General features: G+C 44.8%; 1 protein-coding gene across 2 annotated transcripts; it reads left to right on the top strand.

The window, feature by feature from the left end:
• Positions 1-16,496: 16,496 nt before the first annotated feature.
• Positions 16,497-21,475, top strand: LRATD1 (LRAT domain containing 1). Of its 2 annotated transcripts, none has more exons than XM_004274871.3 (2): positions 16,497-17,255; positions 18,220-21,475. In XM_004274871.3, the coding sequence occupies exon 2, from the start codon at positions 18,256-18,258 to the stop codon at positions 19,135-19,137; it is 882 nt and encodes a 293-aa protein (XP_004274919.1). In that variant the 5' UTR covers positions 16,497-17,255; positions 18,220-18,255; the 3' UTR covers positions 19,138-21,475. The 2 variants fall into 2 exon arrangements, with proteins under 2 accessions (XP_004274919.1, XP_033293317.1); XM_033437426.2 differs by having other exon boundaries at positions 16,991-17,325.
• The last annotated feature ends 3,983 nt before the right edge of the window (positions 21,476-25,458 follow it).

The following is a 25,458-nucleotide window of genomic DNA, read 5'->3' as shown; positions in this document are numbered from 1 at the left end:
GCAAAAACTGGATTTGAAACGTCCTCCCCACTCTGCTTTGTCAATTACCATCACACCTGTCCTTCAGAAGCCAGTTTACAAACCCACAGCCCCACAGACTTGCTAACTTGAATCCACTGACTGTACTTCTTTAAAATGATAACTGTCATTTCCAAGGATGTGCTACATGCCTACAAAATACATTTTCAGGCCTGCAGATGAGAAACACATTAAGGAACTGATCTGTTTACATGTCTGCTACCCATGGCAGACATCTAATCCCTCAAAAGGGCTAAATCCCTTGTCATTTCTTCTTTGGCTTTACACCCAGTGGTGTTGGCCATACAGCAAAGACCTTACTAACGTCTGTGAGAGAGAGAGGGAGAATATGCATGAGGCTCAGATAGAAACAAATTTTTCATACTGACGTAAGGATCAGAGATAGAGCTGCAACTCAACATCTGATCACAAAACTGCATATGAAGCCATTTCTTCACCTTGAACTCCTTCAGCCCATGAGGCCTGATTGTGAAAGGAGGAGTGTTTCATTTATGGCTCGTTACAGTCAGCTGGTGACAACAGCGCCAGTAAAAACATCTACTAAATGCTTACATTTTGCCAGGTGCTTTCTGTGCTTTGCATGCACTATCTGATATTTTCACACTTGGAAACTGTGCATAAACATGGACACGGAAAGATGCATAAAACAGCACATGTTTAATGAATAATCAGGACGTGATCTGCCACATAAATGCCACCCAAGCTAAAATCAAAAGAACATAATCAAACCAGAACCAGAGGGGAGTGTGGCCTTCCCTCCCTCCAACCCAGTAGAAGCCACTGTGCTCTCATTAGGATAATAATGGTCTTGCTTTTCTTTCGGTTTTACCTCCTAGGCTCATGCATTATCTTACCTGATTATCAAAGCTCCCCAACTGGTAGGTGTTCAATGACCATCCCTCCTAGGGAGGCGATACTGGAGTACAGAGTTCAGTGCGGTGGCCCTGCCCACGCAGGTAAAAGGCAGAGCTGCCTTCCAGGGGCAGGCGGTGGGCCCAGGAGCTTTAGTGAGTGCCCTTCTAGTGCTACAGCAGCCTTGGACTTGACTCTAATTTTTGCCCAGAGCTCTCTGATTCACAGCTGCTAAAGAGCTCATGTTCAAGACTTCGGAGCTGGTGTCACCTGAGTGCACAGCGGGACTCATGATTACATCTGACAACAGGCCTGTGCTCCAGTCAAGCACATTTGTCTCAGCTGGGCAGGGCTGGGGGTGTGGGTAGTGGTGCGGAACAGGAAAAAGTCAGCACCAGGCCACCCCGTGCCCCCTCCCCTGGTAGCAGAGTGAAGTACTGGCTCCAAGCACAATTACACTGGAGGGTCCCTGACTGTTTTATACGTAAATAAACCCTTCATTTAAAAACCTTGCTGAATTAAGAGGTTGGAAAGAACCCAGAAATCATCCTGTCTAACGCCTTAAAATTTGAAAGAGCAAGGAACTCAGGCCTAGAGAGGAAGTGACCAGTTCAAGGTCGCACACAGTGATAAGGAAAAGGGGCTGGTAATAAGGGCAGGTAAGTAACACTCCATTAATTAAGCTCCCAGCAGAGGTGAGGTGCAAATGGTATTTACTTTCCCTTCCGGGCTGGCCAACTGGGTGGGTTCATACTCCATTCTGATGAGGTTCTGGGAAGCAAGCCAGCAAACTCCGGGATTCACATAAAACTAATAGAAATAGTTTCACTGTTTTCCCTAAGCCCAACGTTGAAGCTAGAGTCCAGTGATCTAGTCAAGGGTAGTTGGTCCCTGTCCCCAAACCCACATGAATGACAGGAGACCAGGAACATGCGTAGTCAGTAATAAGAATCTGTGGATTGCACTCTACAGTTTATAAAATGCTCTCACACAAGTTATCCCGTGTGATCCTCATAAGAATCCCATGGGAAGGGAAGGGGCAAAGCTGGGAAGGGGCAAAGTTGGTCATACTATTCCTATTTTAAAGAAAGAAACTGAGCATTTATCCAAGATCATAGACCTAGTGCAGCCAAGGTGACCAACTCCTATTCCATCACCACACTTGGTGACAGGAGAGAAGAAGAGAGCCTGGGAGATAGAGACAGTGCTTCATCCTTCATACCATGGTCATGTGACATTGAAAAATATTACAAACAGTATTTTTATTAACTCTATGTCTCAAGCATCTCTCAATCATCTTTATATGCCCCGACATCGTAGGATCTCAGACAGATAATTTGATTTAAATATAATGCTACCTGTAAAGAAGTTTTAGAATCACCAAAATCAGTAAGATACGCTGCTGTTCTAAAATAATTTATCCTGTCCTTATTTTCCAATATGGTATCTCTATATATTTGAGTCAGCATGTTTGAGCTACAAGTAACTTTACAAATCACCTGACCCATTTCTCTCATTTTGTGGGTAAAGAAACAGACCAAGACCAAGCCAGTAACCTTCCCCAGTTGACATAACACATCTATGGGAGAGCCAGGACAAACACCCAAATCTCCTGAGCTCCAGTTCCATGTTCCTTCCACCCACCAATCCATCCAAATCCCGTCTTCCTTTGGGGGACCACCCCCTTCCTCATGTATTTCTAAGCCATTCATCCAGAGCATTTTGTCAGGACCTATCAGTACTTATGAATGTGTCTCGTTCATTGTAGCATTATCTCCCTGAGCCACCAACTCCTTCCGTAACCTTCTGCCTGACACGTCCCTTTTCTGAGCCTGAGGTCCTCCCCTATAAATTTCAAATAATCCCTGTGCCTCCCACCTCATACTGTTGTGAACAGTAAACTGACATGCGAGTGAAAGAGGCTAATTATCAGTATTTATTACTGGAGTTGCACTGCCTTCTATGCAATCTAAGCAAACCACTGTACCTCTCTGTGCCTCAGTTCTTCTGCCTGGAAAGGGGAGCCACTACCATCCCGGATCTAGCCCAGAGTGATGCTGGAGAGACGTGATTAACGTACCCTTATCTCTTCCAAATAAAATGCATTCTAGTTATCAATGTCCTCATCAATTAATCATCACTCCGTTGATCTACATTAATCATGCTTTTGTTTATTCAACTAGCATTAACTTGGCACGTACTGTGTGCCCAGCTCAATGAGGAGAGGAAGGGCACAGAAGAAGAAGCAGACCCTCGCACTGCCTTCAACAAGACAAAATGACACAGCCACAAATAAGACAGAATGATTCTAAAAGAGTGCATACCAGCATTTCAGGGAGGGTAAGAAGCAATGTCTCATTCTTAGATTAGTCCATTAGGAGGAAGGATTTTCCATTGCTTTGGAGCAAAACAAAATAAAAGAGACCATAATAACTGTAAGTAGAATCTTATTCCGTGACCCTTCCAAAATCAGCACAAGAGAATTCTGGTCTAGCAGACAGTTTCCTTTCTGGAAGCCTCCCCTGCGTGACCAGCCACAATTAACGGCTCCTTCTCTGAATCCCGTTGTTCAGTCCGTACTTCCTCTGGGCCTTTCACTCCTCATTATCTTATAGCTGTTTGTAAATGTAGCTTTGCTCACTTACCAGTCCAGAAAGACATTAACTGTGCTTATTCATTTTTCCCTCCCTCCTTTTCCTTGCAACCACACCTATACTTTAAGAGTCATTACATAGGATGGCACTTAGAGATAATTACTGATTTAAATTGGATTGAATGGAGCTGACTACCTGACAACGGGCAGGTGTGACAATTTTCACGGCCTGGCTCTACTCTCCCCATGCCCTTGTAATTCTTCTCTTAGTGATCCATTCAAGCCAGGTCACACAACTGAGCGAAGTCAGGGCAGAAGTTTTACCCCACCCACAGAGCAGCTAGGAAACTGTCAAGAGGCCCCAAACACTGTATTTTAAAAACAATCATCACCACTAAAAACAGATACATACATGCACACTGCATGACAAACAAACACGTACAGATCCTGGTCAAGATGGTAAAGGAAGTACAGCTTAGCTTTAGCACCAGCCCTTCCATGCCCTGCGGTTCCATGTCTGCAGCCATTCAGCCACTCAGGGCTGCCTCTAAGTCCCCACAGTCTCTGCATTCTGGCTCCAGACCCCTCCCTCTCCCATTCAGCACCAAACCTCTACCTAATGCCTGCATCCAAAGGATGCCAGTTTATGGGTCCATGCCAGCCTGGCTTCCTGAAAAGCTACCTAATATCTCACCACCCACCCCCATCCTACACATTCCGACTCAGCAGGTCTGGAATGGAGCCCAGGAATGTGGGTTTTACATATGTTCTCTGATTGATTTTCATGTGCACTCCTGGTTGACCCTTATAATGGAGTTAGATCCCATCTAATTCACGTGATAAACAAGTACCATAACACGTGCTAATTCAAAGCCACCCACAGATTTCATGGCTAAGAAAGGACTCAAATCTCCTGATTCCCACTCCAGATTCAGGTCCCTCTTATTAGTACAACAGAGTTGACAAAAGGAAGGAAAACTTGCTAGTCATTCTTCCTGCATTCCAGAAAGAAACTTCAGCAGGAAAAAAAAAAAAAAGAATATTTCAAAGCCTATATTATAAGCATACACTTTCCATAATCAGAGGAGGGAATTCAGTTTGAACATGCAACTTGTATTTAACAACAAGAAAACATAAACAAAATAGAAAGTGTTATGGTTTCAAATTTTCTATTGAAACCACTCCTGAGAATTACCTGAGAAATTCCACTAGTATTTCAAGCTGGGAGAAGACAACTTGAGGGTTTTATAAATAGCTACTGTCATCCAGATGGAATCTCTCCTTTGCTTTTCAGTCATGTGTTATTATTTGTAATATTTCTAAAATCACTTTTAAGATAATAAACTTGAAAAATCAGTCTCATGGAGACACGGGATTTTGATGACAAAATAAATAGGGCCGGAGGAGATTGTTAGTGTTTCATTTTAATTAAAACATCTCATTTGGATGAAGGTCCTCAAGGGCAGGAGGCAATATATACACATTTCAAATTGGTAGCATTTCACCAAAATAGAGATATTAAGGGAAAATGCAATAAAAGATTGTGTTATACACAAGTGGGAAAAGTGGGGCCCAATCTCATCAGTAGCATAGCAACACTTAACAACACTTTGGCCAAGGTCAGCATTCCTGTGTCCCTCAAAAAAAAAAATAATAATAATAATACAAGTGCATGCTTACATCTACCAAAGGACTTTAGTAGTCAGAAGCAGATAATTTTCATCACTTCAGTCTCTCTTCATAAATGCAAAGGATAATTCAGCGGAACATTCTAACCAATTAACACTGTTCATTTGCTGACCAAAGGAAACAGATTCAGCTACATAAGATAAGGCAGTAACTGCAAGGAGGTAAGCGTTTAAAAAAAAAAATAAGTGGGGCAAACAAAAGTGTTAACACTTGGTTATCACCTTATCTCTAATCTGAGAAAGTCTTTTTTCATTGTCATCAAATTCAATTCCATTCAAAAGATACTTACCAAAGAAAACAAGAAAAGCACAGCATGAGATTTAAAAGGGATCCCTGATTTTGCTCCTACACCACAAGAGGACACCAGACATTAGTGGTCATGTTAGTCAGGATAGACCATGATCTGCTGCATTAACAAAATTAATCCCCAGATCTCCGTAGTTTAGCACAAGAAAGCTTTTGTGTTGTTTTGGGTCATCTATATAAAATGTAACTTAAAGTCAATCCTCTCTCCTATGCAGCTCTCATCCCTGGTTGTTTCCATTTTCACGTCACCACTTTAGAGTTCCTCATTCAAAACGCTCCGACAGAAGAGTCAAAACCTGGAGAGGCACTCTTAGCTGCCTTGGGTTATAGGGGACACAGCACATCTGCTAACATTCCCATCAGTGAGGACTTGGGCATAGGGGGTGGAATACTAAGTACAAGGAAGCTGGAGATAAAGAATGTCCCTGCATATCCAGGAAGAGAGACGGCAATGAGAACACAGCATTGTATCTGCCACAGAAAACCAACGAAATGTATGGGAAAAGCAGGTGGAACAGACAGCAGCGTCCTTCTGAGCAGCTGGGGAAAGTTCTCCCAGAGAGGTATGATTAGAGTCACCTTTAAGGATGGATTAAGAGGGGAATACAGAGCAGAGGCCAACTGGAAGGAACACTGCAATCAAAGCTCCACAGGCAGGAAGGAGTGGTGTGTGTTTAGAGAATAGTAAGAAAACAAGCCCTGCTGAACGATTGTGAGTGACTAATGGAAGACAGGTATTTGGAAGCAGCTGCCGGGGGGGATCATATTTTGGAGAGTTAGGAGTTATAGGAAAAGGAGTAGAAATATTTTTTCATTGAGCAGCATTGTGGTCTGTGAAGCCAGACTGCCCAGGTAACCCCAGGTACAACCCAGGTGTCCAATCCATAAAGTTGAAGTCATGCAACTCATCCCATTATCCCAGTCATCCCACTGGTCACTAATCCCCATTGAGTCTACTTCCTATGGATATCTCAGAGCCACACATACCTCTATGTCCCCACTAACTCTGCCTTATTCCAGGCCCTCAGGATTGCTTACCTGGTGCCATGGACTGAACGTTTGTGCCACCCCAAAATTCATATGTGGAAACCCCAATCCCCAATGTGATGGCATCTGGAGATGGAGCCTTGGGGGTGGTGAAGCTTTCATGGTAGCATTAGCGCCCTTAAGAAGAAGAGATAGGAAAGCTCTTTCTTCCTCTCTCACTCTTTTTCACTCTCTCTCTCCCCAACATGTGACCACGCAGCAAGAAGACACATGTCTGCAAGCCAGGAAGACATCTCACCAGTACCTGACCTTGCTGAGCATCCCTGATCTTGGATTTTCGGCCTCCAGAACCATGAGCTATACATGTCTGTTGCCAAAGCCAGTCTATGGTAGTTGTTCTAGAAGCCCGAGCGATCTCTCGCCACATCTCCATCCATCTCCTCCCCACCTCTGGCTTCTTTCTCCTTCAGTATAAATCTGACACTATGGGCCGGAATGACCTTCCGAAAAACCGTTTCTAAAATGGTAAAACCTAAGGGACCCTTCCTGACCTGGCCACATCTACTTCACATTTTACCAATCCCAAACCATTTTGAGGCTTTCTGGAAATACCACATTTTTCATGACTCTTGAGCCTTTACATATGCTGCTCCCTTTCACAGAAAGGTCTCCACTCTTTCCTGCTTGGAAAAAAATCATATTCATTCTGCAAAGACTTTCTGTAAGACAACCTCCACCCGATCCCTCCCTTAGTTAATAATTCCCTCCTCTGTGCGTTTACATGCTTTTAAAACATTTTATTGCTTCCATTTGTTTGCATTGGATTATATCCGGCCAACTCTCCACATACAACAAGAGCTCCACTGAGAACCGGGAATGTGTCCTTTTCACCTTTGAATCCTCAGGCCCAAGCCCTATGCCCGGTTGAGAGTACATGCTCAATACATGCTTTTTCAATCAAACATGAAGTTAACATTATGGACAGTATCTAAGGTATTTTCTGGGTCTAATATTCAGGTGTAACAATATGAGCTCCAGTATAATAATAATCATCATAATAGAATAATACAGAATATTATAAAGGAGGAATATGGAGAAGGAAAATGCTATGAACCCAGTAGGGCAGAATTCTTTAATCACACCTAGTAGTTACTAAGACCTTTTTCTGGGCCAGACAGAATTCTGGGCTAGGTGCTTTTAATGTATTATCTCAGTTAATACTCACCAAAACCCCTTAAAGGAAAAAATACTATTATTCACATTTTAAAGATGATAAATTGGGGCACATAGGAATTAAGCATCTCACCCAAGGCCATACAGCTAATAATAATTGAGCCAGCATCAGGATCTAGCCACTCTAAAAGAGAACCGCTCCATAAAACCTGCCCTACGATAAGAGGACAAGCTCGGATATTAGGATCCAAGGCAAAGACACAGAGAGCAATTAGGGTAACATTAAAGCAAGAGGGATGATGGAATGGGAGCGGGAGAACACGCGCACTGGAAGCCCCCTGCCCTTGGTAGTTCAGAAGTAGGCTGAGTACGTGTTAATAGCAGTGGTATGTTAAGTATATGGTTTTAAATAGAAACCATACTTTATGAACTATGTGCTATGTCTGTGGTCAGATCCAAACTTCTGACAACTGGAAAATAAATAAATACCTCACTACAATCAATGTAATTACTGGGCACGGAAAACAAAACGAATCAGCATCGGCAGTTAAAACAATGCACCATGACGCCAGAAGGAAAAGCCCTAAAGAACAAGTGAAATGTAAACCTAAGAGGCTACTTCACTCTTGACGCTTCTAAAATAAGTACTTTTCCCCTTTTACTAAATTCTAAAGTGTCTCTAACAATTAGCAATGTATTTATTACAAGTTTACCAGAGATGCCCTGCTCTGTGGTATAGGTTGTAGGGGAATTTAAATGGAAGGGAAAAGAATGGGTAGAGGAAAGAAAGGGAGAAAAAGAGAGAGACAGAGAGAATTCCCAAGAGCTATCACTATCCATTCAATTCTATTCAACACCTGTGCACTGAACTTCCACCCTGCAGAATGGAAAGAACTCGGTGATGGGGATACCGGTGGAAGCATACAGATACAGTTCCTCCTTTTAAAGAGCTCATAGACATAGATAAGTAACTAGGCAGCGTCAGTATAATCGGGAAAGACCAGAGTGCACCATGAACAAAACCTAAGGCAGATGTGGTAAGTCAGAGGGGGCCACCAAGGAGGAAGTGAAACCTAAAAAACCTTCTTGCCAGGGGGAGATTGGAGGAAAGAATCTTAGCAGAGGGAACAGAAGCAGTAACACAAGAAAGAGCAATGAAGCAGGGGACAAGGTAACAACGAACGGGCTGAATTAGGAGAGCTGAAGCAAGATGCAAGAGGGCGGGTAGCAAAAGACGAGGTGGAGCGGCAAGCAAGGGTGGGTCTTGAAGCCGCCGCAGGGGCTCGGGATGTTTTCCCAACATCGATGTAGTTACTGAGGAGTGGAGGGAGAGTCAGGCAACGGAGGCACCCACCAAATGGGCATTTTATTTATTTATTTTTTTTTAACATCTTTATTGGGGTACAATTGCTTTACAATGGTGTGTTAGTTTCTGCTTTATAACAAAGTGAATCAGTTATACACAAATGGGCATTTTAGAAATCACTCTGACCTACTGTAACAGGGAACTGTGCTCAGTATTCTGTAACAACCTAAATGGGAAAAGAATCTGAAAAAGAATAGATACATGTATAATACATGTATCACTGAATCACTTTGCTGAACACCTGAAACTCACACAACATTGTTAATCAACTATACTCCAATATAAAATGAAAATTTTAAAAAGGGGAGATCATTCTGGTTACAGTGTGGGAGATGACTGTGGAGCAATCCTGGGGTCAGAAGAAACAACTCATAGGCTGTGGCAGTGAGTTAGGTGGGAGTTCCTGGTGACTGGAACTAAGGGGGCAGCAGCAGAAATGGACTAAAGAGGAAAGATGAGAGATACTCACTGAGGAGAAACAGCAGGAGGTGGCATGGTCCTCTGTGACCTGAGGATGAGGGAAAGTTGATAGACGATGACCAGGCACTGGCTCGAAAAACTAGGAGGGCAATGGTGCCTGTCCCCAAAAGGAAAGACACAAGGGGAAGCACATGTTTCCAGATAAAAGCTGTGCTCAGTTTGGGATATCCTGCCCTTTTGGTGTCTGTGGGACAGCCACAGGGTCAAGTCTTCTAGGCTGTTGGATATTTGGGTCCGGCGTTCAGGAGAGAGACGGAGCCTGGAGATTTCCATTAGAGAGTCAGGACATGGTAAGATAGGAAAGTCAAAGCAGCAGACAAGATCACAGGATGAGAACTCATCGGGAAGAGAAGCTGAGAAGAGGATTCTGAAGAAAATCAATATTGAAAGGACACACTGAAGGAAATGAGCCCACAAAACATCGTAGGGGGAACGGCCAGAGAAGCGAAGGGAAACCAGGAGAGCATGTACAGTGGAAAGTGAAAGAAGAACTTATGTCAACACGGAGGAAGTTGTCCACTGCATCACCCGCTTCTGGGAAGCCAAGTAAGGTAAGAACCCAAAAGTATCCATCAGGTTCAATACCAACGGATCACTGTCTCCCTGGCGAGAGCTGTTCAGTGGAATGATGGGCGCAGAAGACAGCCTGTGGCGGGGTGGGGTAAGGGTGTAAGGACAATTCTTTCAAGATAGGAGTGTATCTCAAGGGAGATGTATAGTCAGGGGATGTTTTGGTTTTTTGGGGTTTTGTTTTTTTGTTTTTTTTTTGCGGTATGCGGGCCTCTCACTGTCGTGGCCTCTCCCCTTGCGTAGCACAGGCTCCGGACACGCAGGCTCAGCGGCCATGGCTCACGGGCCCAGCCGCTTCACGGCATGTGGGATCCTCCCGGACCGGGGCACAAACCCGTGTCCCCCGCATCGGCAGGTGGACTCTCAACCACTGCGCCACCAGGGAAGCCCAGTCAGGGGATGTTTTTAAGGTGGGAGAGACTTAAACGTGTTTACATGCAACTGGCAAGGAGCTAATAGAATAAGTAAGATCATAAATGACGGTGAAGAGAAGAGGTGATTGAAAGAGTGAGGCATGAGGGGATGACATTCAGAGCCCGGTGGGATGAACTGGTCTTTGAGAGGAATGGGGCCAGAAAAGGAACAGTAATAGGAGGGGAATTCAGAAGCAATACGAAAAGCAAACCCAGGATTTTCATCAATCAATCAGTCAGCAGCCAAACAAGGAATGTACCACCTGGGAGCAGAGAGTTTCCTTGTTCACTCACGTTTCTGCTCTAACCACAGCCTATTAGCACAGCGAACTGGACTACAGGAGTTCAAACAACAGAAGAGGGAGAAAAATCCTCAGCTCTGCCCCACGACTACAATATAACTTTTTAAAAAACCACTTGACTTCACGCACCTTTGAATGAAAACATATACATTTACCAGCTTAGTATAAGCAGTCTAAAAGGAGGCTCGCTTCTGTCAGAGATGGACCACAGAATGTCTAGAGTACCTAATTCCAAGTATTTATTAAGCACCTATCTTCAAGGGCTGTCCCAGGAGAATAAGAATAATTTCTTACATTTGAGTAGAGCTTGACCAGTAATTACTCTGCTGCATCTAGAAGTCTTGGCGAGACTGTTTAAAACACAGATCCCTAGAGCCCATCCTGAGATTACATCACTACATCCGGGAAAGAGCCTGGGAATCTATATTTGTATCAGGGTCCCGGATGATGCCAGAGAATTTGGAAACCCAATGCTGTATGTCCAAGAGCAAACCTTCTTGTATATCATCTAATTTAGAACATGTACCATCTGTCAGAGTACTCAGGTTGGTGAAAATTGAAACAAAAACAAACACTGCCAGCTCAGTAAATGAAACAGTCATGCAGGCACTGAGCCAGGCGAGGTGCATCTAAGGAGTATTCATTAAGCACCAAACGCCATGCTCGGCAAAGGGACTACAGATTTGAACTAGATTTGGAACTTTTTCTCAAATGATTCTTAGTCTATGAAGGAGGAAAGAGAAGAAAATCTAACCATGATACCAATTTGGTTTTATACGTGTTTCGACACATCTCGTGACCAATACCTACATGAAATTATGGGAGCATAAAAAACGCTCTCAATTAGAATGGTGAGGGGACAGACAAATGGGAGGACCTGATGCACGAAGGGATTATAAATTTCGAATCAAAGCTAGATGAAGCAGGTGGGGAAAGACATTTTCAGAAGGCAGAGCTAACAGCATGTGTGTAAAAGTGACCCAGGGCCACCCAGAGCTCCACCATCACTATCATGCAAGAGGCATGCACTCTCCTAAAATCTGGAGAGAACACAGTGGAGAGACTAACAGTGGGCTGAAACATCTTTGTATAATCCATATCTGGCAAAATACTAAACCTTCAAGTGCTGAAGGTTTTTACCTGGGGAACATTCTCGAGTCTTTAATGGCAAAATGATAAGAAGCCACTAAAAATACTTTAATAACAACATCCAGTTATAGGAAGGAACTCAGAAAATGTGAAAATGTGGAAGCCAAACTTGGAAGAGGTCACGTAAGAAATGGATAGTCAGAGTGTCAGTGCGTGCAAAGTGGTTAAGGGGAAGCAGGTCACTAGGAATCTCTTTAGTCTTAGCTGCCATTTTTGTGATCCAAAAGAAGTAGAAGGCAGGTAAGATATTTAGAAAGATGGGTAAGTTAGTCACAACAAAACTAATGGAAATTTAGAGAAAAAAAATAGTAGGGAGGCATGGGGTAGTACCTAGAGGGTACTACAGACGCATCCACTGTTGATTTCTTTAAAAACTGAGTGATATGAACCTTCTGTGACCTTGCAGGAATCCCATGAATGGAAAGACATCTTAACAGTGAGAACAGACATTAAGAGAGAAAGGGCAGAGGGAAGGATGGGATGTTTGGTGTTCCAACATAGGTCTAAAATAAAGGAGAGAATACCTATCAGGATAGACTAACTGCCATTACAAATAGCCACAACATTTTTTGGGTGGCTTAACTCATTAAGACTTATTTCTCCCTCACATCACAATGCAATGCAGACAGTCACTGAGGAACCCACACTTCCCTCCATCTAGTGGTGCCTCTATCTTTCAGAGCCTGGAGTTCTACCATGAATCCTCTACATGTGGCCAAATGGGGAAAGAAAGTGCAGAGAAGGTCGTGTTCATGGTTTCAGCTTCTGGAGCCAATGCTGTCAGTGGCTTACTAAACTTCTACCCACATCCCATTGGCCAGACTCCATCACATGGTACCTACCTAAGGGCACATTGTGGGGGGACGTGTCATTCAGCTGTGTGCCCAGAAGGAAGGGAAATGGGGTTGGTGGAGCCACTGCACTGCCTCTGCCCCAGATGGGTACAGAGTGTTCTTTAGAAGATATCAGGATGAGTATGCTGACTGCCTAACGCAGTCAAGGACAGGGAAAGGGACGGTTCCCAAAAGGTTAAATGCTAAACTAGGGCATACAATACAATAGGCAGCTGTACTGAACAATACTTGTGTATGTCTGAAATATATTTTGCTTAAAATTGTTGCACTGAAGAGCTGTAGGTTCATATAATAAAACAACAAAATAGAAAATCATAAAGACATTATAACTGAGAGTAATCTAGATTCATTCATTCATTTGTTCTGTACGGATTTAGCAAATATGTATTGAGTGCATACCATATGCCAGTCACTGTGCTTGTAGTACAAAGATAAAATGAGCAAAATAGACATGATTCCTGACCTCGTTCATCTTACAACCTAGAGGGAATACAGACAACAAAATATGTAACTTCAAGGGTATGGGATTATTTACTCCTGTCTCTGATTTTGTTGCAACCACAATAACAAATGACAACTCTCTTAAGTTTACACATGCAAAGAGGAGCAGACGTTTTTAATCTCCCAAGAGGTCACAATCTTCTGAGTCACATAAACTTCCCTGCTCACTAAAGGAACGTTTTCTTCCGGAAATTTCTGTAGGTTTTTGAGGTGTGAAAGAAAGAAAGAAACAAACATGGGCATACAGTTAAAAGCAGAAAAAACATTTTTAGCAAAGTAATGATATAAAGCAGATGGAGAGGATGAACACTCCTTCTGAACCCCTACCTAGAGGTCCGATTTTAAAGGATGACAGTTTGAGCCAAGGACCTGGTCAGTAAAATCTGGGAGAAAGTATTTCATACAGTGCTAAAGAAGGAATCAAGAGGAAAATAAGGAGGATGATACCCAGATGGCAGCAAAAGAAAAGGTAACACACGTATAATTGACACCTTATCACTCCTCTGCTTACCACTGTCCATATATATTCCTCAAACCATGAAGTATTCACTTAAAAACAATTCAAAATACTATGGGATACAGGATGTAATCAGCCCCAGGGCTCACACACGGAAATCCATACAGAGTTGCAGACTTTAAATTAGTCTCAGGATAGACAGAGCAATCACCACCTTAAGACAGAAGCAGTGCCACACTCTGGCCAGGGACAGCCTTGGACACTTCATCTAGGGTTAACTTTTGCCTGGGGCAAAGGAGAGGCAGAACTGGACAGTCATCATAACAAGTAGGACATGGGACCCTCTCCTCTCTCCCCTCTTCCGACAACAACAACAACAATAATAATACGTAGCATTGACTGAAAGCTTACTATGTGCCAAGCATACTTGCCTGCATGAACTCACAACAACGCAATGAGATAGATACTATTTACCCACAACTTACATATGAAGAAACTGACTCCTGGAAAAGTTAAGTAACTTACTCAAAGTTATCCACAGCCAAACTATTGAAGTAGAATTCAAACTACAGTAGTTGGCTTCTTGAGTCTGCTCTTTTGATGACTGTCTTCTGCCTCTGGTGACACTGTATTTCCTCAGTGTGAAAGAAGGCAGGATGGGGTAAGAAATAATAGACAAAACGATTAGCAAACAATATTTTGTAATGCAAATAAAAATTGGGTTTTCTAATGTAGATATCTGATTGGCCTATTTCTTACTTTGTTATCCTTCTAATTGCCAAAATGTCAAAAAGAGTAGATGCATTTTCCTTAGTTTACTTTTAGTTCTTTCTTCCCCATGCCTCAGAGACTTAATGTGTTCTCTGCCTTCTGTTTCAAGGGGACCATGGGGCTGGCGGGGAGAGGGGATTCTCAGGGCATTTATTTTCCCTGGTGATTACTAAAGCAGTAAGCCTTTTATCCTGGCAGGGGGAGGGTTTGGAAAGGAGATTCAAAATATTGCATACTGATATTTCAAACTTTTGGCACTGTATCTCAAAGCCCTGACAACATTTTATGTTAATTATCCTTTTGAATGAAGGGAAGTTAAGCAAAGAAGAGCAGCCTGCTTACTCTGTAGTCTGGAGCAGGGCAGAATAGGACAGGTAGGAGAGAACACAGCATCCCATGCAAATATGTTATAAATGTTTGTGCACAGGATTTATCTTGGGATGGACAGAGGATAAAAAAATTATTCAGTGTCAAGCCCTGAGCTACTTCCACTGAGCTCCTCTCAGACACCAGTAATGAACTCTTCAGATACTCCTCGCAGAGATCCCTGAAGTCCAGTTTATAACCAGGCCAATAACTCACTTTTGATCTCTGAAGCCACTTGTTCGATTCTCTGGACTTCAGGGCCAAAATGAGTTGTTTATTATTTATAGCAAGTATAAAAAAGGTCATCACAAGCTGTGGTCAGTTCCAAGGATGGCAACTGGTATTCTCATAACTTGCACGTGGGCAATGGCAAAACTTTTTAAAAGATTTATGCACATCAAATATATACAGATGGTCATTTTAAAGCCACTTTTTCCATCAATACTTATTAACCATCTAATCTGATAAATCACTGTATTTGGAGGCTGTGGGGTATACAGAGGCCTTCAGAAAGCAAACATGAACTGGAGACTCTGCAATTTGAGAATACTTAAGCAGAATCATCTATCAAAAAATTTTTTTATAATATGTAACAGTCCTCATGTAACCTGGGGCCGATCAGCTAACTTCTCTGGAACACCAGTTTTCTTACCTCATGCAACACGATTTTATTCATTCAACCAACAGTAGAGCCAGGTTAAAGACTGGTCCTGAAATCCCATAGAGCCTGGATAGATTGCTGGCGCTGGTATTTGGGCCTCAGTTTCTCGTTTGTTGCAGTGGGGATGTTAGTGAATCCCCTACAGAGGCAGGGAGATTAAGTCATTTACTTAAACACCAAGACGTAGTGCCTAGCAACTTGTAAGTGGTCAATACTTGTTGACTGTTTTCATTTTCATTACTGCTGATGGAACCCATTCTACACCAGTACTGTTAAAAAGGTCCAGAATACAAAATTATGTAGAACACAAGTCAATCCCGAAGGCATTCACTTTTTAAAGAGGAAGAAAGTCAACAGAGATGTGTAATAAAATGAGATGAGAGCACTAAGAGTTTGTACCAGCTGCCAAGGGGGCACAAAGAGGAAGCACCCAGTTTTTCCCTGGGTAAAGAGAGTAGGCTCCACCGAGAAGCTGCTGGAGCCCAGCCTTGAAAGTAGAACTAGATGTCTAAGAACTCTTCAGGACTTAACGTTATAAGCTTTTTAAACTGTCGATCTAAAATTTCACATGTGTGAATGTCATCTTTCAGCATCCCATATCCAGAGCACATTCATTAACTTTCCAACCAGGAATGCGATCATTAATTACTGCTGGACACCCTTCTCCCACGAAACCAAACAAAAATCCCTTAGCAATGGCAGTTCTGGGGGTTGGGAAGCAAGATTATGTCCCACTGTCGACATTGGTGATGCACCCCCTTCACAGACAGACCATTGGAGGCCAAACTCAGGCCCAGTCAGGGAGGGGGGTGGTCAAGGCTCCGCCTTTTCATTCGTGTTTGACACCGCGCTCCTTTTAAACCAGGCGCCAGTGCTCGGTCAGCAGCTTCACACAGGTCAAAGGAGATGAACCGAACACCGCAGGCACAATTTCAAAGGGATCGGTGGCCGGCAGGAAAAAGTCTGTGCGCCGAGGACCAGCCCAGGGGCCCTCAGGAACCCAGGCTCAGGGGTCCTCAGCAGGGCCCCGGGTGCCCGCCTCTGACAACGTCGTTCCCCGCCCCGGGCCGCGCAAAAGGCTCGGGGTGCACTGGGGATTTTTCTCCACCCTCAGACTCAGCTTCGTCGCTGGAGTCCGTTCTTCCGGAACACAGAACGCAGGCTGACGGCGCGCCCAGTCACGATCGGTAGGCGAAGCTGCTGGATGGAAGCCGGCCGAGCCGCCGTACGGAAGCGCCCCGCCCCTCGCGCGCTCCCGGCCGGCGCTCGCACCTAGCTCCCGGGGGCGGCGCGCGCTCCGGTGTGCGGGGGCAGGGCGGGGCGGGAAGGGGCGGGAAGGGGCGGGGCGCACGCTGGAGACCCGCCCCTGATCCCCTCCCCCTCCGGCGGAGATTGACGAGCACTGGGCATCGGCCCCAACCAATGAGCGCGTCCGGGGGCGGGCCCTGGAGCCAGCTGCTTTGGCTACTTAGAGTCGTCGGCTGGGCTGTAGGAAACCAGAACGGAGTCGGGACTGCCCAGGTGGAGTAGGCGCCCCAGCCAACGTGGACCGGCAGGCGCACGGGCATCGCGGCGGGGACCGCACCGCACGGATCCGCGCGGGGCAGAGCCGAGCCACAGCCCCACGCGCCGCCCAGGACACGCTCGTCACCACCACCTCCGCAGCACCCATGGGGACCAGGAGACTTTAAAGGAGTTTGGGGTTTCGGGAGCAGGGAAATCACGGGTACGAAGAGGCAGCTTTCTTTGCCTTGGAAACGTGTTTTCTTCGTCCGATTGTTTGGACCCTGTGCCGGGTAGGAGGGAGAGGGGACTTCTGGCTGAAAGTGGGCCTCGCCACACAACCCGCACCCACACCGGCACACACACACCGCACTGGCTTCCCCCATCCTCCCCTTGCCTCTTTGTTAGGTTATTTTAGACAGAGCAGCCTCGCCCTGGCGCAGCCAGATTGGCTCTGCTGGGGAGAAGGCGAGAGAACTAAGGGGCAGAGTGCACCTGCCTGTGTGGGCAAGTGTGCCCGGGTGCGTGGGTGTACGTGCACTGGCGAGCGTGCCAGCGTGGGGTTGGAATAGTGTACGAAGGTGGGGGTCTGAGTGTGTCGTCGCGAAGGTTTGTCATTGTACGTGACATCAGCACACCGGTGTACCAGCCTGTCAGTGTCTGGACTCCAAGTGTGCAAAATTGTGCTAGTGTCAAGTGGGTGCCCGTGAACGTGTCCGATGGTCATTGCGCGAGGCGCTCTCGGGGAGGAGCACGGACCTAGGGTAAAACTGAGAGGTGGGCTGGGGAGGGGGGCGGCTGAAAATGTGAGCGCAGCGCGCTCCAAGCTCTGGAGCCCGAGGCGCTCCCCCTTTCCTCCAATCCACCCCTCCGTCCCTTCCTGGGTGTCCCGACTCCCACGCTGCCACACCCCGCGCTGTCCTTCCCACTGGGACCCCGCACGCCCTCCCGCGCTCCAGCCTCTTCTCTTGTGGGCGTTGGGCCGGGTTCCGGTACAAGGTCCGAGGCTGCGTGGCGGCGTCCGCTCTCGCCCGCCGGACTGCTGGCTCCCGTGCCGGTCCTGGCCCCGGGGAGGCGGTTGACTCCAGTACAGGCGCGCGGGCGGCCAGGTCCCGGGGGCACGGCTTGTCCTGGGGAGGGCAGCGCGACTCTGATCGTGTCTCTGCGTCTCCTCTGTGCTTCCGCAGATCCCCGCTTCTGGCCCCGGCCTCGCCGCGTCATTGATGGGCAACCAACTGGACCGCATCACCCACCTTAGCTACAGCGAGTTGCCCACCGGGGACCCGTCGGGGATCGAGAAGGACGAGTTGCGGGTCGGGGTTGCCTACTTCTTCTCGGATGAGGAGGAGGACCTGGACGAACGAGGCCAGCCCGACAAGTTTGGCGTGAAGGCCTCCCCGGGCCGCGCTCCCTGCCCGGAGAGCCCTAGCCGTCGCCGCCACCACCACCTGCTGCACCAGCTGGTCCTCAACGAAACTCAGTTCTCCGCCTTTCGGGGCCAGGAATGCATCTTTTCCAAAATGAGCGGCGGCCCTCAGGGCGCCGACCTGAGCGTCTACGCGGTCACGGCGCTGCCCGCGCTCTGCGAGCCCGGCGACCTGCTGGAGCTGCTGTGCCTGCAGCCCGCGCCAGAGCCGCCCGCGCCCGCCCCGCACTGGGCCGTCTACGTGGGCGGCGGGCAGATCATCCACCTGCACCAAGGCGAGATCCGCCAGGACAGCCTGTACGAGGCGGGCGCGGCCAACGTGGGCCGGGTGGTGAATAGCTGGTACCGCTACCGCCCGCTGGTGGCCGAGCTGGTGGTGCAGAACGCCTGCGGCCACCTGGGCCTCAAGAGCGAGGAGATCTGCTGGACGAACTCGGAGAGCTTCGCCGCTTGGTGCCGCTTCGGCAAGCGGGAGTTCAAGGCGGGAGGGGAGGTGCCGGCCGGCACGCAGACCCCGCAGCAGCAGTACTATCTCAAGGTGCACCTGGGTGAGAACAAGGTGCACACGGCCAGGTTTCACAGCCTGGAAGACCTCATCCGCGAGAAGCGCCGCATCGACGCCAGCGGCCGCCTGCGTGTGCTCCAGGAGCTCGCCGACCTTGTGGACGACAAGGAGTAGCCTGGGGGAAGCCGCCCGCCCCTCCAGCCTCCCAGCACCCCGCTCCCTCCCCCGCACGCGGGATCCCAGGCCGGCGATTCAGCACCCCCCGACCCCCTTGAGTGGCCACCCGCAGCGGCCAGCGCCCGGGCTGCAGCCTCGCATCTTTCTGGCAAGTGGCAGGTAGTCCCAGGAACTGGTCTCAGGAACTGGCCCCGGGACTGAAGGGGCCGCGCCCGCCCGGCTGAGATCCCCAGTGGTGATGATGGTGTTGGGAGACCCAGCGTGCGCTTGCCCCTTGAGTTGTAAGTGGGGAGAGGAGAACGGGCCGAGGGAAGCAGGGACAAGACCTCCCCCCAAGAGTCACTGGTCTAGTGACTAACACCCGACCTACTAGAAAGGGACCATCACCGCCCCAAACGTGCACACACAGACCGGTGGGAGGTGAGAATGGATCCTTTCAGGGCACAGCTCAGCTCTAGTATGGATGTGTCCCCAGACTGCAGGATTTCCAAGAAATCGAGCCTGTCCCTCATGCACTTGTGAATAATTCCACGAGGGAGCAAGCACTTCGGGACTCCGGGTTATCCCGAGGCTGCCCGGGACTTTTTCAGCTCTCCAGTCCCTGGTCTCCTGACATTGTATCCCAGGCTCCGGGCTAAGCAAGGCAGTGTTTGTTTTGCTTCCCGTTCTTTCCACCTAGGGAAGCGAACGCCACTCCCCACCGGCATTTGCCTGTGAGTCTCCCTTGCTGGCAGAAAGGATGCCTTCCCGGTCCCCGGAGGATAATGGCGCAGCGAATTTGATGAGGAGAGCCGGCCCCGCCCCCCTGGACAAGAGAAGGCTCACACCAGGTGTCCGCGAACTTGAATCTGTGTAAAGGGCGCTTGTTCTCAACCCTAGATGGCTCCCTCCTTGGGCTGCGTTTCAAAAATAACCACAGTTTTAAAGGGGTTGGAGAAGACGGAGGGGAAAGACATGGCAACATTCCAGAAACCAGCATTATTACAGCACCATAGCCAGTGTATTTAGTTTGGCTTTTCCTAACACAGAAATCTCAGAAGGTGGGGAAGTGGAAATAAAGTCTTAAAATCGAGAAAGCAGTTGTCCAAATATGTCAACAAAGCCTATCGTGTTGATGTTTTTTTATTGACCATTTTAGCAACATGCTAATAAAATTTCAAATTGAAATTTTTATTTTCATGGCTTTAATCCATGATAGTTTAAATACTGGGGGCCATTGAGAGTGGATTTAGCTAAGAGCTTAGCTAACATTGCCTTTTCACTCTATTTTTCTCAAACCTTATGAGAATTCTGTTTTTGAATATTGTAGTTAATTTTTTGGCTTTAACGGCAGCCCTAGTAATGGTGGAGTTGTTAATCCATGTGTATATTGTGCTGAATCTCCATCAGTTAAGGGGTTTACTGCTTCGGTGGAAATTGCTAGCAGGTTCCATGATGTTAATTTCTCGATGTTGTATACCACTACCATTCCACATTTGCATTTCTATTTTTCTTCCTCTCCCCCCTGATCTTCTTAAAAAACGAATGTAGAATTGGTGGCTTTTTCCCCCTTCTCTTTAGCCAGTCCCACAATTCATTCCTGAAAACCGGAAAGAACTTCTAGGATCAGGTCGATCGTACGGTTTTCAAAAAATTAAGGCTGTTTGAAACCCCTTCCTTGGGTAAGGACTTACCAACTTCTCTTCTGTGCTGCAGCCCCAGCCTGATTAACTGTTACTCGATTCAGTGTGTGTCAGACACACCTCCAGCATCTACGTCCCGTCCCTTCCAGGGGAATTTGTCAAATAATGGTGTTTAGCTAATTGTTGCAAGCAGTCGCCTACTGACAGTTGTGATCTAGTTGGACAGCAAATATTATGGCCAAAGCCAGTTTCTTGGCATTTCAAAAACAATGCAATAAAAACTAGTCGAGGTTAGCTGCGACTGGAAATGCCTTTCTTTTGTTTGTTTTCATGGTAAAATGATTCATCTCTGTTTTGTTTTTTGGTTTTCAGCCTGGATTCATTCCCTGATCTTGACTCAAAAGGTCAGCTCAATGAACTATGAACTAGAGTATTTTTCTTAAGCCTATTGAGTGATTTATTTTTAAAAAAATGTTTAAATGCCTATGCTTTTCTTTCAGCACATACAACAGCAAAACTTTTGTAATAACGAACTTAACATTTGCATGTATGGAGAACTGGAAATCATTTATTTCCCTAACTTATTCCCCTTTCAAATAACAGATGTCGGATCCTAAACCGAAATTCTTTATTGTATCTACACAGCCCACATTCTTTACTGTGTCCTCCTACTGTATCTTGGCTCTCTGCTGTATTAAATACCATCCTAAGCATTTGTTCGAACAGGACTCCTTCTTGACATTTTGTCTTCTACCTGTCACTCAGAGGGTGGGACTTTAGCAAAAGAAATGAACGGTCTCTCACACCTGAGATTTATTTCCTCTGATGGTACATAATCTGATTTTGCTCTTACTAAGAGGGTCACTATAATAGAGGCTTAGCTTGATACTTGCTGAGACTAGATTAGCAATAAAAATAAGAGTTTGGCAGCCAAAGTAGCACTCGTGACTATATTGGTCTATTAAGGATTGGGTTGATGATGATACTTCTACAAATTCACGATAGAAAAACACTAGTTACAAAGGGAACTTGAAAGGTCTGTATATTCCTTATATTACTCCTGAAATTTTTGTTATCTGTTGGTCAATGTTAATAATAACCAGTGGCAGAATAATTCTAATTGTAGTACAGCATGAAGAGGCTATTATCAAGATATTGTCTAATAGTTTTATGCTGGAAAACGTGTCTATTTTTAGGACGTTCTCAATGGGAATGACAGCGAGAAGGTGGAAGGTCTCTTGGAAGATGGTACCAGTAGACTTGAGTTTTATTATGAGCAGATATAATATCTCTGGATGTTATCAGAGTTATAGAAACTAAGCCAAAAGCCTCCTGACGTTTTAATAGAAGTCAGGGATTTAGTCTGGGTTTTCGTTATCCTCAAGAGAACAGAGCTTCATAGTGACTTTCATGGTGTTGAGTGTGGCCTAGCTAGTGGTGGGTCCCATCAGTGATGTGGTGCAGAAAAAAACTATCCATAGACCCCCATCCTTTCTCACTTTCAGAAGGTGATTCTGAAAAGCAAACTACTAAAAAAAGATGAATATTTTTACTTCAGGGACTGCTTTGCTACACATTTGGTAATTAAGGGAAAAAAAAAGGAGGTAGAATGGGGAGAAGGGAGGTTAGGCTTACTTTAAACAAAACCAGTCCTGAAACACTGTTATTCTCAAAGTATATCTTTGTATATAAAAAAAAAATTCTGTAGAAGTTACATGTATTGCATTTCTTTTTTTAAAAATTAAAAGTATATTAATGAGCCAAATAGATATAAAGTTCCTCAGTATTTAAAAATTTAAATGCCTGTCATGACTGTATTTTATTAAATGAAGCAGTACCATCAAGTCACTGAAAGTTATAAAACACTTGTGCCAGATTAGAACATCAAACACAGACGCAGCTGTAAGTTCAGTGACGTCACCTGATTTTACTAGACTTTCAGAATTTTGATGTTTATCTTCCTCTTTGTGTCATGTTTCTGTGGTGAATACTTTTGTTTGAATTTTTTTTTCCAGAAAAGCATGCTATTGGTGTTTACAAAAGAATTACCTGAGTAATCCGTTTATCCTAACAGTTTTCAAACATTACCTTATTGATTATGTTGGGTGTGTGCTTTCAACACCCCTAAGAATTCAGTGTCTTTGGCATCTAATAAATGGAGCAGGGTCAAATTTCAGTGAAATTAATACTAACTGTACAAACATAACAGAGCTACCTGATTTACTTTTATCTACATGTCTATTTTTAAATCATTCTGCTTTCTCGTTTTTAGACAAATGAAGAGAATCTAGTTAGGTGGGCCTTTCAGAGATGATTTGCCACGTGCATAAAGGGTCTGCAAGTGAAAAACACAGGCTTCCAGATTTCTGGAAACATTAAGAACTGTGTTTAGAGAATGGTTGTCTGAGATCCAACTCGATATTTTTGCTGACAATTACTAGCTATTAGCAGAATATATATATGTGTGTGTATGTGTGTCTATATACACACACATTTATAATCCTTATACATGTATATGTATACATACATATAATAATTTACACAGGTCATATATGCAAATGTGCATGTGTACACACATATATAAATACATTTCTACCTATAGCTAATAATTGTGATTTCATTCAGAGATATAGATATATGTACACACATACATGCAAACTATTTAAAAATAAAATGGAGAGTGACTTGAGATCTACAAAAACAGGAGGAAACATTCGAGGGTGCAAAATAGCTAATGAGTAACTGGGACACCAAGGCAGCTCTGCCTAAAACGAAGCATAAACAAAAAGAAGAAAATGTGGGAGTTGCAGTTAGTTTTAGTCTCACTTTTAGAAGACTACGTTCCTTGTTTCTCTAAAATCGACAAAAGATTCAAAGGAAAGCTGTATAGATTATAAAGTAATTGCAAAAGAAGACACAAGATGAAGTGGAGAGGTTATGAGATGATAAAATAAGCTAATAAGCTTTTCAACAGGGGATACCTGTTCTCCATTCGAACTGAAGACAGAAAGCTAAGATCTTATTTTCCAACCATTTCATAATTTATAAAATCTCTGATTTCATAACTCATAGGTTGTATGTTTACCTCATTTGAACTTGCAATATAAGAGATTTAAGCATCTGAATACGTTAGGGAAAAGGAAAAATAGTCTCCTCTGCCCTTACTGGAGGTGAGTTTTGTGGTTATTGCATTCAATGGCAGCACCCAGATGAACAGTTCCCCATACTGTGGGCTTGGCACATAGCAGGTGCTCAATAAATATAAGACTGTGGCATTTCTCTACTTTACATGGTTTTCAGTGATACTTGATCACTAGGAAAACCAGAAATCCCACCACGTGGCTTGTCTGTAAGGGAAACTTAAATTTCTTTCACAGAAATTGGAGGGGTTTCCCACCTCGGAAGGCTCACAGAAATATAATTTATGAAGCTTAAGGCTGATTTCAGTTAAAGGGTATTCTGCATGCTCTGTTTGCTTCTAGGGAAAACAAAAACAAAAACAAAAAAATGACTATCAAAGAATCCAAAGAGAAAATGTTCTCTTATCATTTGCTTGGGAAGGGGAAAGCGAAATAATAATTCTGACAAAAACTTCCACAACTTCATCTCTCATTTACCTCAAGGAGAGATTCTTCTCGCATGAAATCACAAGATCATTCCTTCAGAAGGAAGCTTATTATTGAAGCTCTTGCTAAAAATCTTCTTCAGATGTGCAGGGGGAAACCTACTAGATTGTTACCTTAACTCTCTGGGAAAAATTAGATTTGATGGAATTTGGTCATGGGTATTTTTCTAAATAAACATTACTCATATATTAACATTTCCAAATAATTGCTATGCCCATTGGCTTTTATAATCCAATTATTTTTTTTAATGTGAACATGAGTTCTGAGCTTAATTTGGTTCAAAGGGGAGAGGCTTGTAAAATATTAGGTGTGGATAGAGCCAATGACTTAAATTTTAAGCATAAAATAAATGCTTCAGAAGTTAACTTCAGCTATAATACATTCAGTGTTCCAAAAAATAGGAAAGATCATATAAGATCTTACTGCTCGTATGCTTCCTAAGGAAATTCTTGCCATCAATCTGTGAAATAGACATTAATGTTCTACTCAGGCCACAATGGTAAACTTGAGGGCTTCTTTATTAGAAATATACTGATATTTGCTTTAACAAAGAAGTTATTCTAAAATTCAGTCACTTTTCCCTCCAGCAGTCCCACAAGACGCCAGCTCTTTGCTCAGTGCCAAGCCCACTGTTTTCAGATATCAGATTCTCCTGGGGAATGAGCAGATCTGGCAGTGATTTCGTAAAGCATCTCCCAACTTCTAATAGTGCTTCTCAGCACAAGTGTTTGCCCAGGGTCTGAGCCAGAGAGAGGCTAACTAAGGTCAAGGATAGGGCTGCCCCATTTTGCAAATAAAAATGCAGGCCACTCGATTACTTCTGAATTTCAGATAAAAAGGGAATAATCATTTTAGTATAAGTATGTTCCATGTACTATTTGGGACTTACTTAGACTAAAACTGATGTGTTTATCTGAAATTCAAACAAAACTTCCCGTCCAATATATTACCTGGCAGCCCTACTCAGGGAAGGCCTCACCATCTCTAAGAAGACAGAGGCCTCTGCATTTTTAGAGCTGACAAACAAAGGACACATCTCCTACCCACATCATGGAAGTCTTATCAGATTG

The sequence above is a fragment of the Orcinus orca genome, chromosome 13 (assembly GCF_937001465.1).
Source record: "Orcinus orca chromosome 13, mOrcOrc1.1, whole genome shotgun sequence".
In the NCBI taxonomy this organism is placed as follows: domain Eukaryota; kingdom Metazoa; phylum Chordata; class Mammalia; order Artiodactyla; family Delphinidae; genus Orcinus; species Orcinus orca.
This window is presented reverse-complemented; position numbering and strand designations above follow the sequence as displayed.